Raw genomic sequence first — 14,509 nt, 5'->3', positions numbered from 1 at the left:
TCCCCCTTGTTATTTGGTCACTTCTACTGAAAATGTTACCTAAAATGCTGTTTTTTTGTTTGTTTGTTTTTTAAGAAACATTTTACATGTAATGAATTACTATCACTCAATTTTTGAACTGAACACTGTATTTAATCAGGTATCTAAAAAAGAAAAGCATAATCCACACAGAAAGCAGATCAAACCTTGATTGAGAAACTTTTACCTGGCACATCACGCGTCTTATCACAAGATCCCATAGGGCTGCTTTCCCAGATGACCACTAGTCATGCTTATCTGGGTCTTTAAAAAAAAAATGAACACACTTTCAAACTGTCAACACTGACTTTTATAAGACATTCACAATGCAATATAAATGTACAGTTACAGTAATAAAAATATAGTGCATTATACACAAGGAGAGAAAAGCAGGGAACAGTGGTTCAACTCATTATTAGGAGGATACGAGTTCAATACACATTCACACAGTGAAGCCGTTTCCATGTTCAAGGTACTAGCGCCCAATAACTAAGCTCAACCTAGCTAGATAAATGAGTGTCATGAATGATAGTTTGCTACTGGTTAACAAGACACCAGCTGTCACTGTATCCTGTGCTTTCATAGCATGATACTGAGATAAGGGCTCATTCTGCAGCTTAACTGGTGCAGGACTTTGATCATTTAAATACCCAACAAAACCTTATAAATCAGAAGTTAGTGTGCAAAAAGTACAGTACTTTACAATGTGCAATACAGCTCTAGTTCAAACTAATACCACGGTTACAATCTTTACAATTTGGAATGTTTGGTTATCTTTGTTTCAATTCAACATTTACCAGGCAAATGACCAGAAATATATCAGTTTGTGATGTGCTCTTTCATAAAATTGCTTTGCTGTCTTACATTTAGCAGAAGCATTTCAAATCAATTCAAAAGAAAAAATTACAGCACATTGGATTCCAAACCTGGATCACTGTGGTCCAGATTAAAATAATTGAAACAACTCTCCCCAGGTGATCCCATAATTGTAAATACAAATTAACCTGTTCTGTTCCACTACTTTATACAATTATTCACATACTTTTAACCACATAAATGTATAGAAATACAATATGAAGAAAACACAGGTTTAGCAATTCCTTATACCAGACAAATAGATATTTTAATTTACAAATAATATTGGTATAAATACCATTTCTTAATGAAAAGCACCACAGTAAATAAATATTGCTGCTGATGTTTGGGACTGTGGAATTGTCCAGCGATGTTCTAATGGAGTTTTGCCTTCCCTCCGGCTCCTCTGGAGACTGAATAGCAGGCCGGTGCATTTCAGAAGGGAGAGTTGTTTGCCCCATCATACAATGTCAGGATTTGTCTTCTGGTTACCTGCATAATAGACACCCAGGGACCCTAAAGGACCTGCCAAAAGAACCGTACATTAAAAATAATAATAATAATAATAATAATAATAATAATCAGTCACCTTAAAACTTTACTCTAATACAAAATCACAATAATCTGAAACTAGTTAGTCCCATCTTCAGTCAGTATATTTCACAGTTTAAAGGGTAGTGCTCAACCACAGATTTTAAACTGCATCAGTATTCAGTATTCAAGTTTAAAAACTATGAGCTGGTGGTTGGACATTCAAGTGAAAGTTCCCTGAATTAAAAATTAAGAAAAAAGTTAAAATATAACTTAGGGAATGGGTTCATGTTTTAGGTTTTCAACTTGGTGGTTTTAGACTGTTTAACATCCTCAATGTTAATGATTTTTGTCTTTTACTGTGTATTTGAACGCCATTGAACTCTGCTCAAACTCGGTGGCAAGACAGTAAGACTCCACTGTACTGCCTGCTGTGGATCAATGTTAATAATCCCAAGACAAAATCCAGTTGCATAAAACAATTAATTATAAGAAATATAGACAAGTAAAAACAGACTCATCATATGCATTTATAAGTTCATTAATTTACACATTTCAGTTGCTTACCTGCTATATACCCAGGCCCATTAGTACCTGCAAACAAGTTCAGGCTGATTAGTGTACAGTGATTCCCAAACAATGTGCCAAATGCATTTTCACAGGAGAAAAATTAATTATTCAATCTATCATTTATTAACTAAATAAGTCCCTGTCCGAATAAAGACAGGTTCTCACTTAAATTAAGTAACCAGATCACCTCAGAAACAAATTAACAATAAACCAAACACAAAATGTCCCTGGCCAGTCTGGGATTTCAGGGCATTCAAGGCATCCATCTTGAACGGGGAAACGCCTTACCTCGTTTCTTTGCAATCACGCAGCTGATGACGATCAGTCCAAGGCAAACCATAACCGTAAACAGGACCACAGAAATTGTAAAGGTAACCGATGATGGTGCTGGAATACAAATGCAGACATGAACTTTAAAGTGTATACCGGTGTTTTTGACAAATAATGAGTAAAGTAGCTGAAAGTTGTTACCCATGGCATTTCGGTCCCACAGCAGTGACAGGCTTTAATTTAAGCACACATTCTTGCCGCTAAAGTCCTTAAGAAATGAAACCCTTAACTTGGTTTCAAAGTCTTCTAATCTGTACATGTAATGAACAACAGTTAAATATTTATGTGTTGCTTTGTACAGTGCTTTCATTGTGAAGAGATTTATAAATCAATAATTTTATTGTATTGTCTAATTGCAAGTTCTAGGCCAGTAATTCCCAACCCTGCTCCTGGAGGACCCCTACCTTGCTGTTTATTGTTCCAACTGAGCTCTCAATTACTTAATTGAACCCTTAATTGAACTAATCATTCCTAAATCAGAGCCTTTTGATTATTTTAAACAGTAGGGGTTTTAAGTTAAATATAGAATTGTACAAATAATGTATTACCTAACCAATTATTTTATTACATAATTTAAAAAGTAAGCAGATTGTTACTTCAATTAAGGTTCAATTAAGTAATTGAGAGCTCGGTTGGATTAAAAACCAGCAGGGTACACGGTCCTCCAGGATCAGGATTGAGAACCCCCTGTTCTAGGCTATCAGTGAGTTTTCTTTGCAGAGCCTGTTTGTCTCATGGGGACACTGTTCTACCTTGCTGCGCCAGTGGTGCTCCCTCAAGGTGAGTTAATGTCTCCCGAAACACCATGCACTCCTGCTCCAGGTCTACCCTAACAGTGCTGGCATCCAGCATCTGTATAGTGCCCTGGGCCTGTGGGATAGCTGCTCTCCATGTGTCCGCAAAACGGTCTAGGATCAGAAAATCCCCTCCGTCATAGCAGAAGCGGTCAGACAGTTGCGACACCTTGCTACCATCCAGCTCACACTCAGACACACGTGTGTACTTGTGACCATCTGAAAAACAAATGGAGACTTCAGAAGGGATACTGTCAATGTCTGAGGATTAAACTAAATTAATGTATACTCTGTCTGGAATTACCCTTTAATAATAACATTAATAATAATAATAATAATAATAATGAATAATAATAATAGTTTTTGTTTGTTTTCGTGACTTAAGGTTAAATATATACTGTCCTAATTAACCAGGTATCATATGTGGCATATACATCACACCAGGTTTCAAATTTTAATACAAATTATAGGATAATAATGTTCCATGTAGATCAATGTTTAAGTTATCTTTTCCCAAGTCCACACTCACCAACTGTTGTGTGGTTAAAGCTCCTCAGCATTGCCACAGACATCCTTTTAAAGACAAGCTGCTGTTCCATGTTCCTCTGGTTCTCAGCGCTCCAGAACTTCACATCCAAGTCCTCTGTGAGCCAGTCCAGCTGGGGGACAGTCTTCCCTGACCCACTGTCGTAGGACATAATCTGGGTACCATTTAGTGTCACCAGCGCCACGAACTGGTCTGGATGTCCGATACTGCCCGTGTAGAGATAGCGCAGGGTGAAGGTGCCTGGGAAAAGAAACAGTCGTGCCAACGCAGTGGAGACAGACCAGTGCTAAATAACTCAATGGCGATGCGGATCTACAGAAACTCGAAGCATTTATTGGTCTGTCCATCAAGGCAGCCAACGGATCTTGAGTTGTCATCTTTAGCACGGCTCTGAAAACTGTCAAGCCCTTTAAACGTGCCCCCCCACCGGACCTCGCCCACCAAAGCATCTATCCACATATAATCAAGATAGTTCAGTATAAGTATCGCAAATCTGATATCTCAACTGAACTCAATCAGTCAGTCAGTGACTTCTGCACAGAAATATTAAATTGCATTGCACTAAAAAGCAATTTAATTTCCCCCAACGAAAAGTAAAAGTGAAACTAATAGGCTATCTGTTTGTTATTAACATCGCTATAGTACTATATTGTTAATGACAGTAAAAAGTCTCCATATTTAATCGGTGGCATTAGGACGTGCCTAACTGGACAGTTTAAAGGAATGGTTATGTTTAATTAAAGCACATTATCTTACGTTAAGCCTTACTGCAAATTATTGTGAAAACGATCGAAACAGATCCATACACTTAGCAGCTGTTTTGGTATAATACTACACAGATTTGAAGATTAATATGAAATCAGTCATGGAATTGAAATATATCAAGGGGAAACTTACCTTTAGTGACAGGCATCCCAACAGCCGAGAGAAGGCACAGCATTAAGAAGGACGACATCTCCGCCAATGTATCTCTTACGTGCATTTCATAGATTCATAATATTATTGCACAATGGAAATGCACAACTTTTATTTTTGCAATGTGCGGCTGAGTTGTGGGAGAACTTTAAACAAGTGCAATCCGTCCTGTGGATGGTCTCCTGCCTATGAGTCCACAAATTTCAAAAAAAAAACTGCGTCCCTTCTGTTGACTTTAAAATCCCCAAAATGGGCTCTCATTGGTTGAGTTCGTGTAGCGCAGATTTACGCAGATCTGCGCGGATCTGCACCGCTCCACCAATGGGATCAGTGGAATTCTGTAGATCTGCGCAGAACTGCTCTGAGTTTGTTGACAGTGACAGGCCTGCTTCAGTGGTATTTAAAGGGAGAAGGGTGGGTCACTTCTGCTTTTGAGCTGATTTAGATACAGGAACTAAGATCCTCGTATCCTTTACTCAGATATCAAACTGAGTTGGCACACCGTTGGATTATGGTTGGGTTGGTTGGCAAGTGGTTGGTTGGCAAACTAAAGATGGGCCAACGTTGGCCAGATGAGCAAAATTAGGTAATTATTTATTTAAATCCAACATTGGCCCAACCTAACATTGCTGTCTGGGTTTGCATGAATGCTACAATATATATATATATATATATATATATATATATATATATATATATATATATAGGTTTTCTTTTAATGTTTGGAAAACGTCTGTTTCCTGAATCTACATGTTGAGAGATCATCAGTGATCATTTGTAATCGAAGTAGTAATACTATAATTAGGGTTAGCAGTAATATGCATCAGTAAAAGTACGTAAAGATGAGTAGTTGTAGTACAATAGCAGGTTCATGTTAATGGTAGTATTTAATTTTCTATTATTATTATAGTTTATCATACAATGGAAATAGCTTCAAGAGTAATTAAGCTGTTTTTACATCATAACCACTTTCTAAAATTCAATAAGGAAAACAACAAGAAATGTACGTCCAAATATTTTCTACAGCTCTTAACTGAACCGAACAGGTTCACATATAGGAAATGAATATACTAAACTACAGCTCCCAGCAGCACTTGCAAACAGGCCAACCCGGACTTGTATTGGCAGCAGAAGATGTCAATTAAATGGACAGTGGGGGCGGGGCCTAAGGAAAATGGCTTCTTTGACGGTAGGCGAACCGCAAGAGATGGAAGGTAAGTGTAAACTGTATAAAGAATACGATAATAAAAACCAAGCTTCATTTAGAGCAGTGGGGATTAGTTCTGGTTAGGCAACGTAAGGACGTTTGATCTAAGAAACTCACATACTTAAGTAAATAACGTTAGCCTAGCATAATTCAATAACAATTTCTGCTCTAGCCATTCATTTAGAATGAGCAGTTTCTTTTCTTTTCTAGAAGATCGAGCGTCATATTTTAGTCAATTTCTTCACTACTTGTGTCTTACTGCATAAAGCCTATTTATCTGTAACAGGATTTGCTAGTACCGTGGGTCCTTTTTCAAAAGAAACTCCTTCCACGAGTCAGCGCTTGAACGAAGTGTCTTGCTATGATTAATTCATAATAAACTCATCTGCTGTGTCTATATAAATATATACTTTAGCATTTTCTGCTGCGTCATAACTACCATGGGAGCACAACAACTACATACTGGTAGTGAATCCGGCGCCTCTCTGAAACCAGTTTACCCACTTCCTATGTGTGTGTGCGCGCACTGCAGAATGATCCATGCCCCCACCCACCCAAAAAAAGTGTTTTCCCCATAGAGTGGGCATTGCGTATTTCTTTGAAGATCTTCCTTATACATTCATTAAACGTACTGCGATACCACGTTGTGCTCGTCTTTAGGTATCGGTGCACGCTGATTGCTTTAAAAAGCATGATCAGACCCAGTTGGTATTACACCGGTTCGGCAGTGTGGGCTGTATTTGATACGAACACACCCTGCGTGGAGCATCCTATTAAAAATGAGCATTTGATGAGTAGAGATCAGGGCAGAGGGAGAGAAGGTGTTTTTCCATGTAAGGTGGGATCGGTGGCGTGATATAACTGCAGCCGTGCAGCGACACCGTGCACAGAGCTGAAACTGCTTCGCTTTCTGCAAAAAGTTGAAGCTAAGTATTCCTGGCGCTGTATCTAAGCAGAGTCCGGCACCTCACTTCCTGCCGGCCCTCAGTGTTCAGGAGTAGCTGCGGTGGAGGCTGGTTGTTTACGCATGTGATTTCCAATACAGCGGTCACATGCATATCAACATGCCAAACAGTGCAATTTTGCATTGAATAATACTATGCAACAAAGATCGAATACACTATTAAACATAAATGGATGAATACATGTTCACTATAGAGGAGGTGGTGCTCACTCATGTTGATGGCCCTGGTGTATGTTGCTTCTGTGTGTTTAGCATGTGTATGTTCATTTGGCCTGTATTGAGAGCAGGGGCAACTGCAGGATAAACATTGTGACAGGCAGCTGTAAACAATGAGAGTGCAATACTATTTTCAGTGGGTTTACCAGTTTTAGGAAAGATCATAAAGTAGCAAACTGTGAAGGGTACGATATTGTGGCCAGTACAATACAGACGAACAGTGAACACACCTTGTGGATCAAAGTTGTTGAAAATCCTTCACTTCTCTTAATCTACCTAGTACTGTATTTTGCATCGCTGTGTAACTCCTCGAGTCATGTTTTGCTAAACCGCTAATTGTTCTTTGCAACGGGAGTCCATCTGTACTCCTTTCGTCTGCCTGTGTGCTGTCCCTCTCAGACTACACTCTGTTCAGTTGACAGACGGGGTGAGTCTGAGGAGTCCGGGGATGACGAGGCGAAGAGGAAGGGTTTCAATGGGGAGCCGGACTCCCAGCAGCCCCCTTTGCCAGGTGGGGTCTTACAGCTTGCTTCATTAACCATCTGAGGAATTTGAAATGATGGCTGTATTTGATGTATATCTATATTGTGAATATCTAGTCTCTAGTAATGGCCCATGTTGAAGAAAACCACACCCAAGGGCTCAAATAGATATTATGAACCCCCCTATCAGCCATGTTCAGATGGAAATGACAGTATTACACAAAGAAAATGCTTGTGCCGGGTTATATACAAATGTTAACTGTCTCTTCTTCAATGCTTCTTTACTCCTGTCTGCAGTGAAGGAGGAGTCCCCAGTTGACATGGACACAATAACCCTTGACCCTGATGAGGAGGTGAGCGAAGGCATTCTCGTGGGGTTTGTATAAAGCCCTATACACCAGCCTTGTTTTTTGGCAATACATGCTTCCCCCAGTGGCTTTGCACAGAGCCCTGTCCCAGTAAAAATTAGGTGATATTTATGCCACAAAACACACCCAGTTCAGAACAAGGCAGACACCGTCACAGCAGGTGTCAAGTAGAAGATTGATTTGTTGCTTTCATTCTTTCATTCTTACCATATTGTTTCGAATAAGAGAAGTCCTGTCCATGTAACTAGCAGAAGCTCTCATTAAGCCTCATTTCCCTGTCTTTTTCTCTTTCTTCCCCTTGTCCTGTCTAGGATGTGGATTTGGTTCACTGTCGAATTGGGAAAATTGAAGGCCTGGAGGTTCTACAGAAAGCCAAGGTCAGTCTCATCCCCAGATTCTGGGAGCCTGCTGGTGCTGCTATGGGAGTTATTTATAATATTTGAATCCCTGGGCACTGCATGATTTCCACTCTGGATAAAAAAATAAAGCGAACCTCACAAAGTGCCTGGAGATGGTTTAAGACCCAGCGGGTTCTAATTGCCTTCTTGGTTAGCAGTTGTTGATAACTGGAGGCTGCCAATCCTCCAGGGTATTCAGATGTTTGCTGTGGCTTTTTGATGTCGGGTGTTTTTCGGACTACGCACACAGATACTGATGCTTTTTGCCATTGTGTGTGTGTGTGTGTTTGTTTTTGAATGTATGCATTTATTAAGTTATTTATTTATTAGATTTTTTTAAATTATTTTTATTTTGTAGATCGTTAGCACTCAATTATGATTTCCTTTATAATATCAATGTGGGTCTGAGAACCTATTCATAATTGATTGAATGAATGATTGAATGCTAATTTAGCATTGTTTATGGCCATTGACATTGAGATGTTGTCTATAAAATGACTGCTGGGCTTTGACTCTCCAGTGTTTATCCCTGAATCACATTAATCAGTGTATCTCTCAGTAAAACAGTGTGATGCAGGCTGTGAGTGTCACCCTGCCTCACCTGTGTGCACTGTCCCTCAGACCCTGTCCCTGCGGCAGAACCTCATCAAGCAGATTGAGAACCTGGAGCAACTCAGCTCTCTAAGGGAGCTGGACCTCTACGACAACCAGGTCCGGAAGCTGGAGAATCTGCAGGACCTGACAGAGCTGGAGTGAGTCTCCCTGCTGGATCACTCATGCGGGCTACACACACGAACGCACACACGCACACACGCAGCCTGAAACTGAAGCACGTCTGCTCGGTTTGAATGCTAACTGATGTGCTCCTTTTCTCCTGTCACCCCCTTCTCCCTACGTCTCGACTACGGCTCCCCTCTCTCTCTCCGCCCAGGGTCCTGGATGTTTCCTTCAACGTCCTGCGGAAGGTGGAGGGCCTGGAGCGATTGACTCGGCTGCGGAAGCTCTTCCTGCTGCACAACAAGATCAGCCACATTGAGAATGTGGGTCACCTGAGCAGCCTGGAGATGCTGGAGCTGGGATCCAATCGCATCAGGGTGAGAGGGCCACACAGCGGCACCCAGCCGACGAGTGATAATATGTTATGTTGATACCTCCCCTATTTTTTTTATTTTTTTTCCCTGTCCAATCAATGCTGCTGTTTTAGCTTTAGGGACATAGAGGCAGATGGCACTTCAACATAGCAGTTATTATTTTATAAAGCAGGGTCTATTTTTACCTCCACATTGTTTTTATTATTATTATTTTTTATTTATTTTTTTCCCCCACCCCCCCCCACCCCCCCCACCCTTCTGCATGTCTCTCAATGTTGGCTGTCTGGCTTTGTTTTTCTCCCCAGAGCATTGAGAACCTGGACTCTCTCTCCCAGCTGGACAGCCTGTTCCTGGGGACCAACAAGATCACTAAGCTGCAGAACCTGGATGGGCTGCACAACCTCACTGTGCTCAGCATTCAGGTACAGCCTGAGCACACGGCCCCACCCAGCACAGCCCATTGTCATCCTTAAAATGTAGTACACTATAGCCCAATGTAGTGCAGAAAACCCTCAGGTCAAAACTTACATGTTTAATGTGTGGTTTTGTGAGTATCCGTTAGTGTCTGCATGCTTATGTGTGTGTACATCTTCATGTTTTGCTGTGTTTGGAAAGTTGCTCTTACATTGAGTAACAGTAGTCACTTGAGGTAACAATTTAACCATAATTCATACCACTTCAACTAATTACAAGCTAGAAGAAACTGTTTTATTAATTCATTCATTTTCATACATGTATTTATTATCATTTTTTTTTGTTTTTTTTGTAAAAGCTATTTTGTAATCCGAATAATAATGAGGTGTTACATCCAACTTGTTACTTCCAAGCCTGTGTGTGTATGAGTGTAGCAGGGCTGTGCTGACTGTCTGCATGTGCTGTTGCCCATCCAGAGTAATCGCATCACCAAGATGGAGGGGCTGCAAGGACTTATCAACTTGCGGGAGCTGTACCTCAGCCAAAACGGCATCGAGGTCATCGAGGGGCTGGAGAGCAATGTGAGTGACCCTTACAAACAGTGCTCTGACTTGATCAGGCACTGCCCTCACATCCACCGGGGGGATCAGGGAGTTTTGGCCCTGACGGCATTTTTTTGTTTCTTCGTTAGAAAAAGCTGACAACCCTGGACATCGCCTCCAACAGGATAAAGAGGATCGAGAACATCAGCCATCTGACGGAGCTGCAGGAATTCTGGGTGAGTCGGGGGAGAGAACGGTAGAGAGAGTGACTTGCACAGGATAGGAGTGGAGGTCAGAGTGTGTCCGTGAGAGGCATTGGGGAGGAGCAGTTCTCCCTGTCTGAGGTGTCTGGGTACCGGTGTTGTTTTTCGTTATCAGACCTTAGATCCAGTAATGACCCTTTCAGGCCATTCCAATTCAGGATTTCTGGATGAAGTGTTATGTTAATGGTTTGATTAATTGACTAATTGACCAAAGACAGTCCGGAATGCACTCCATAGATGGTTTTTGACTGCCCTCATATGGGTAGACCAGAGATCATGGTTTTGTTGTTCTAGATAATTGAATTATTTAAAAAAAAAAAAGAAAGGAAAAAGGTGGGTTCCTCATAGAATCTGTGAAAAGGTGTGGTGAGAGTACATGCAGAGTCTCTAGTGGTAGTTTTGTGGGACTGTCCCCTGGTTGCTTCCCTCCCTCTCTTTATTGACACCTGTCTCTCTCTCTGGCGATGGTAGATGAACGACAACCAGATCGAGAACTGGGGGGACCTGGATGAGCTGAAAAATGCACGGAAGCTGGAGACGGTGTACCTGGAGCGCAACCCCCTGCAGAAGGACCCACAGTACCGCCGCAAGATCATGCTGGCGCTGCCCAGTGTGCGGCAGATAGACGCCACCTTCATCCGCTTCTGACGTGCTCTGCCACCCTCAGCCCCACTGGCCTCGCCAACCCGCCTCTCCTCCTGCCCTGCTAGCCCCCTGAGTAATACTCAGTAACAGGTGGCTATCAGGAAACTCAAAGAGCCCCCCCACACCCACACCCACATTCAGCACAGATTGAAATCACCATTACGCACATCTGCAGAGCAGTTTAAACCAACGTCAGGTTGCTGGATATTGTTTTGTTATCAGATTTTTGCATACACAGACATGCAAAGTAAAAGAAGGTGCATACTTGCATGCGTTTTTGTTTTGTTTCGTTTTTTTCACCTGCATCATGAGTATATTTTTTTTACATCTGCTTGCAACTCAGCTGGATCAGTGATGCTCATTCTTGGTCCTAGAGACCCAATTCATTCTACCCTGAACTCTTAAGGTCTTGGAGGATTTCCTGACTTGCCTGTACACACCTGAAGGACCCAGAGGCAATAGAGCTGGACAGTGTCATGCACAGCTAGGGTGCTTGTTTGGATTGAAGGTGGGGATGTAGGAAACCAGTAAAAGAAGGGCTAAGTACAGGCATCTGTTGCTGTCTAACCCCCCGAGCAGTATTCATTTAGTCTCTGACCAGTTGGATGTTGTTGCCTCGCCTTCTTTTATTGGTTTTAATTTTATTCTCTGATTAAATCAACATCTAAAACAAAAAGAGGCAAGATAAAATTGTCAAAGAAGATTGACCGCTTTTTTTAAGTGGATTTAATTTAAACTGAGACTGAGAGATTGGACTGTGAGAAAAACTTCAATAGGCCCATGGACTGAGACAAGTTTAAAATAGAAACTCACTGAGACTGTGACGAGAATCGAGCACATTCGTGTTTTGTTTCCTTTAATGGTATCCCAGAGCCTTTTGCTCAGTCACTCACCAAGGAAACTGTCAAAATAGAAGTTTCATGATATGTTTATAGAAACAAAATTGCTTTTTCAGTCACAAAATATGTAATTTATCTTATTTATTCTTAGCTTTTTTTTTTTTTTTAACAGAAAAATATCCCTTGACAGTCCATTCATAGTGTCAGAGTTTCCTGATGGCTACTTGCAGTTTCCCTTAGCTCTTCCAGGGCTGGTTGGCACATACTCATTTAAACACTCTTGGAGAATGCATACATTCACATACATACAAATATACACACATGGTGTACGCAGGCACTCTGCTCAGAATACCACTGACGGCCGAAGCGTGCGACTGAACTTTCACTCTGTACAGTAACCCATGCACAGAACTGTAGTGTTTCTTTCTTTCTCTCTCTCTCTCTCTCTCTCTCTCTCTCCCTTGTCTTGACTCTACTGTGTCCCTAACTCCTAATTAATATTGCAATGCATTGAGCTGCAGCATGGCCACAGAAATACACTACTGCACTCTTGCATCAAAAAGCTTTGCAGTTGGGGGCATGGTGGTGTTGAAGGAAATCACTCCTATGAGTCTTCGCATTGAATACTATATTAATTCCACTCCCTGGCTCCAAGTCCACCCTATGCTTCCTTTCCCTTAAGCTAACTGGGATAGTTCCTTTCTATTGCATTGTAAGACTTTGTCCCACCTAATGTTGAATGATTGAATTGGCCTGCAGCAGCACGGTCAGTGTTAACAATGAGGTCGCTTGAGTAATTGAAGTGGCTGGATCGAAGTCCTGCAACGGCCAAGATCGGAAAAGCCAAGGCCCCCTCCTGCTTGGTAACTGCATGTATTCTGCCTTTCTCTCCTCTCTCTCACTTCTGAGGTGATGTACAAGTCCATGCAGGTTTTCCCCAGGGGCGTCTTAATGGCCCCTACTCTCCCTCTCTGCACTGCCATGTGTCTGCTGTTTACCACAGCCCTGTTCTGTTCCCTCAGCCCTGAACCTCGGGAGCTTACCCTCTTCTGGTTGAACAGACGATTTCCTCAAGTCAACGTTTTCAAAATCATTTTCAAGCTCCTAAATGGTTTCAGATTGCAATGTTTTATAGGTAACTGGAAATCTGCCACTTTTTAGGAGGCTGAAAACCAAGCAAAGGGGCCTGATTAAACAATGTTTTGGATTCAGGAACAGAGCTGGCCTCGAGTGGAGCCCAGAATGCACTGGGGCCCGAGGAGTAGGAGGTGGCATCTCTTAATTGGGGGACAGGTGCTCGGCCACTGTTGAAGGGAAGGGAAAATAATCCAGTGCAGTCTTTGCTCCTGGTCTTCTTGCAGGGTTTCTGCACCAAAGAGTAGATGCTTGTTCTGTTGTGTTTTAAAAAGTATCAGTTGTATAAACAAAAAAGGGTATTTATAACAGGAAATAAGTCACTCAAAGCTTGACAAAGGGTACAGTCAAATTGTTTTAAAAAAAAATCTTCAATGTTTTTAATAAAAAACACTAAGTGGACTGCTAGTTCTTGTGCAGGCTGCTTTTCTTTCTCCGTTTGCATTTCAAATCAGGTCTGCGCTATTAGTCTGTTAACAAGTGGGATCCCAGTCCTGGTCTTCTGGTCTTCCCACTGTCTTCTGGTTGGGTTCCAGCTCAGCCTAATTTTGCAACAGGATACTTGGTGATCCAGTGATATAAGTGAAGCATTTATCAGGAGGTTCTTGTATCATTTCCTGGCTCTGGTATTATTCCACGGTGTTATTCAACCTCCTAGTGCTCACTGCTTCAGATGTTATGTAAGTTGTGTTATAAGTGACTAAAGCAGCAGTTGTAAACAGTTGTAAAATTCACCACTTTGTTCTCTGTAACAAATTGTTGCATTTTTTTAAAGTTGAACTGCAATAGTTATTTAAATAAATAAACTAAGGATTGGATTAATGGGACCTGTTTTGTAGTTTCCAGACCTTAGAGAGCTGAGGATTCCAAGTTACAAATTAGGATAGGTAACTTGAAATCCATAAGTGTTTCAAAATTTAAAAAACTAAGAGCTCAGGTAGAACAAGAACCAGAACATAGTGAGGCCTGGGACTGGGGAGCCCCCTTGGAAGTAATACATTGGAAATCAGCTCACAGGCTGCAGACCTTGTTAGGATAAAGATGGGAGACTAAATCAGTGGAATATATTTTGTACTCTGAGATGATTGACTGCGAGAGGAACAAGGAAACATGACAGATTTTGTTTTTCTTTCTTGTTTTTACTAAGTTTTACAAGTGCTTGATCAACTGTTTTAAAAATGAATGTATTATATAATTAATAAATTAAGAACAAATAAAATAGTCCCTTTTGGTCACAACTAGCTACATCTTTGTGAATGTTTTTTTTATTATTATTTATGTATTTATTGGCTCACACCCTTATCCAGGGCAACTTGCAGGATACAATAATTGTTTCATTGAATTCAATTTTATTTGATTTGATTTTACAAAGTGCAACAAAACTTC

The 14,509-nt window shown here is 41.2% G+C and overlaps 2 protein-coding genes across 3 annotated transcripts; one reads left to right on the top strand and one right to left on the bottom strand.

Annotated features, from left to right (window-relative positions):
- Positions 1–110: 110 nt before the first annotated feature.
- LOC136753158 (zinc-alpha-2-glycoprotein) lies at positions 111–4,798 on the bottom strand. Its single transcript, XM_066709028.1, has 6 exons — positions 4,543–4,798; positions 3,628–3,885; positions 3,057–3,317; positions 2,263–2,361; positions 1,972–1,998; positions 111–1,398 (listed from the first exon to the last, which is right to left on the bottom strand). The coding sequence occupies exons 1-6, from the start codon at positions 4,625–4,627 to the stop codon at positions 1,334–1,336; spliced, it is 795 nt and encodes a 264-aa protein (XP_066565125.1). The 5' UTR covers positions 4,628–4,798; the 3' UTR covers positions 111–1,333.
- An 860-nt stretch (positions 4,799–5,658) lies between these two features.
- ppp1r7 (protein phosphatase 1, regulatory (inhibitor) subunit 7) lies at positions 5,659–14,364 on the top strand. Of its 2 annotated transcripts, XM_066709026.1 has the most exons (10): positions 5,659–5,774; positions 7,363–7,458; positions 7,727–7,782; positions 8,109–8,174; positions 8,817–8,947; positions 9,127–9,289; positions 9,592–9,708; positions 10,177–10,281; positions 10,392–10,478; positions 10,977–14,364. In XM_066709026.1, the coding sequence occupies exons 1-10, from the start codon at positions 5,735–5,737 to the stop codon at positions 11,151–11,153; spliced, it is 1,038 nt and encodes a 345-aa protein (XP_066565123.1). In that variant the 5' UTR covers positions 5,659–5,734; the 3' UTR covers positions 11,154–14,364. The 2 variants fall into 2 exon arrangements, with proteins under 2 accessions (XP_066565123.1, XP_066565124.1); XM_066709027.1 differs by lacking the exon at positions 7,363–7,458 and having other exon boundaries at positions 5,673–5,774.
- The last annotated feature ends 145 nt before the right edge of the window (positions 14,365–14,509 follow it).

The sequence above is a fragment of the Amia ocellicauda genome, chromosome 7 (genome assembly GCF_036373705.1).
Source record: "Amia ocellicauda isolate fAmiCal2 chromosome 7, fAmiCal2.hap1, whole genome shotgun sequence".
NCBI lineage: Eukaryota > Metazoa > Chordata > Actinopteri > Amiiformes > Amiidae > Amia > Amia ocellicauda.
This window is presented reverse-complemented; position numbering and strand designations above follow the sequence as displayed.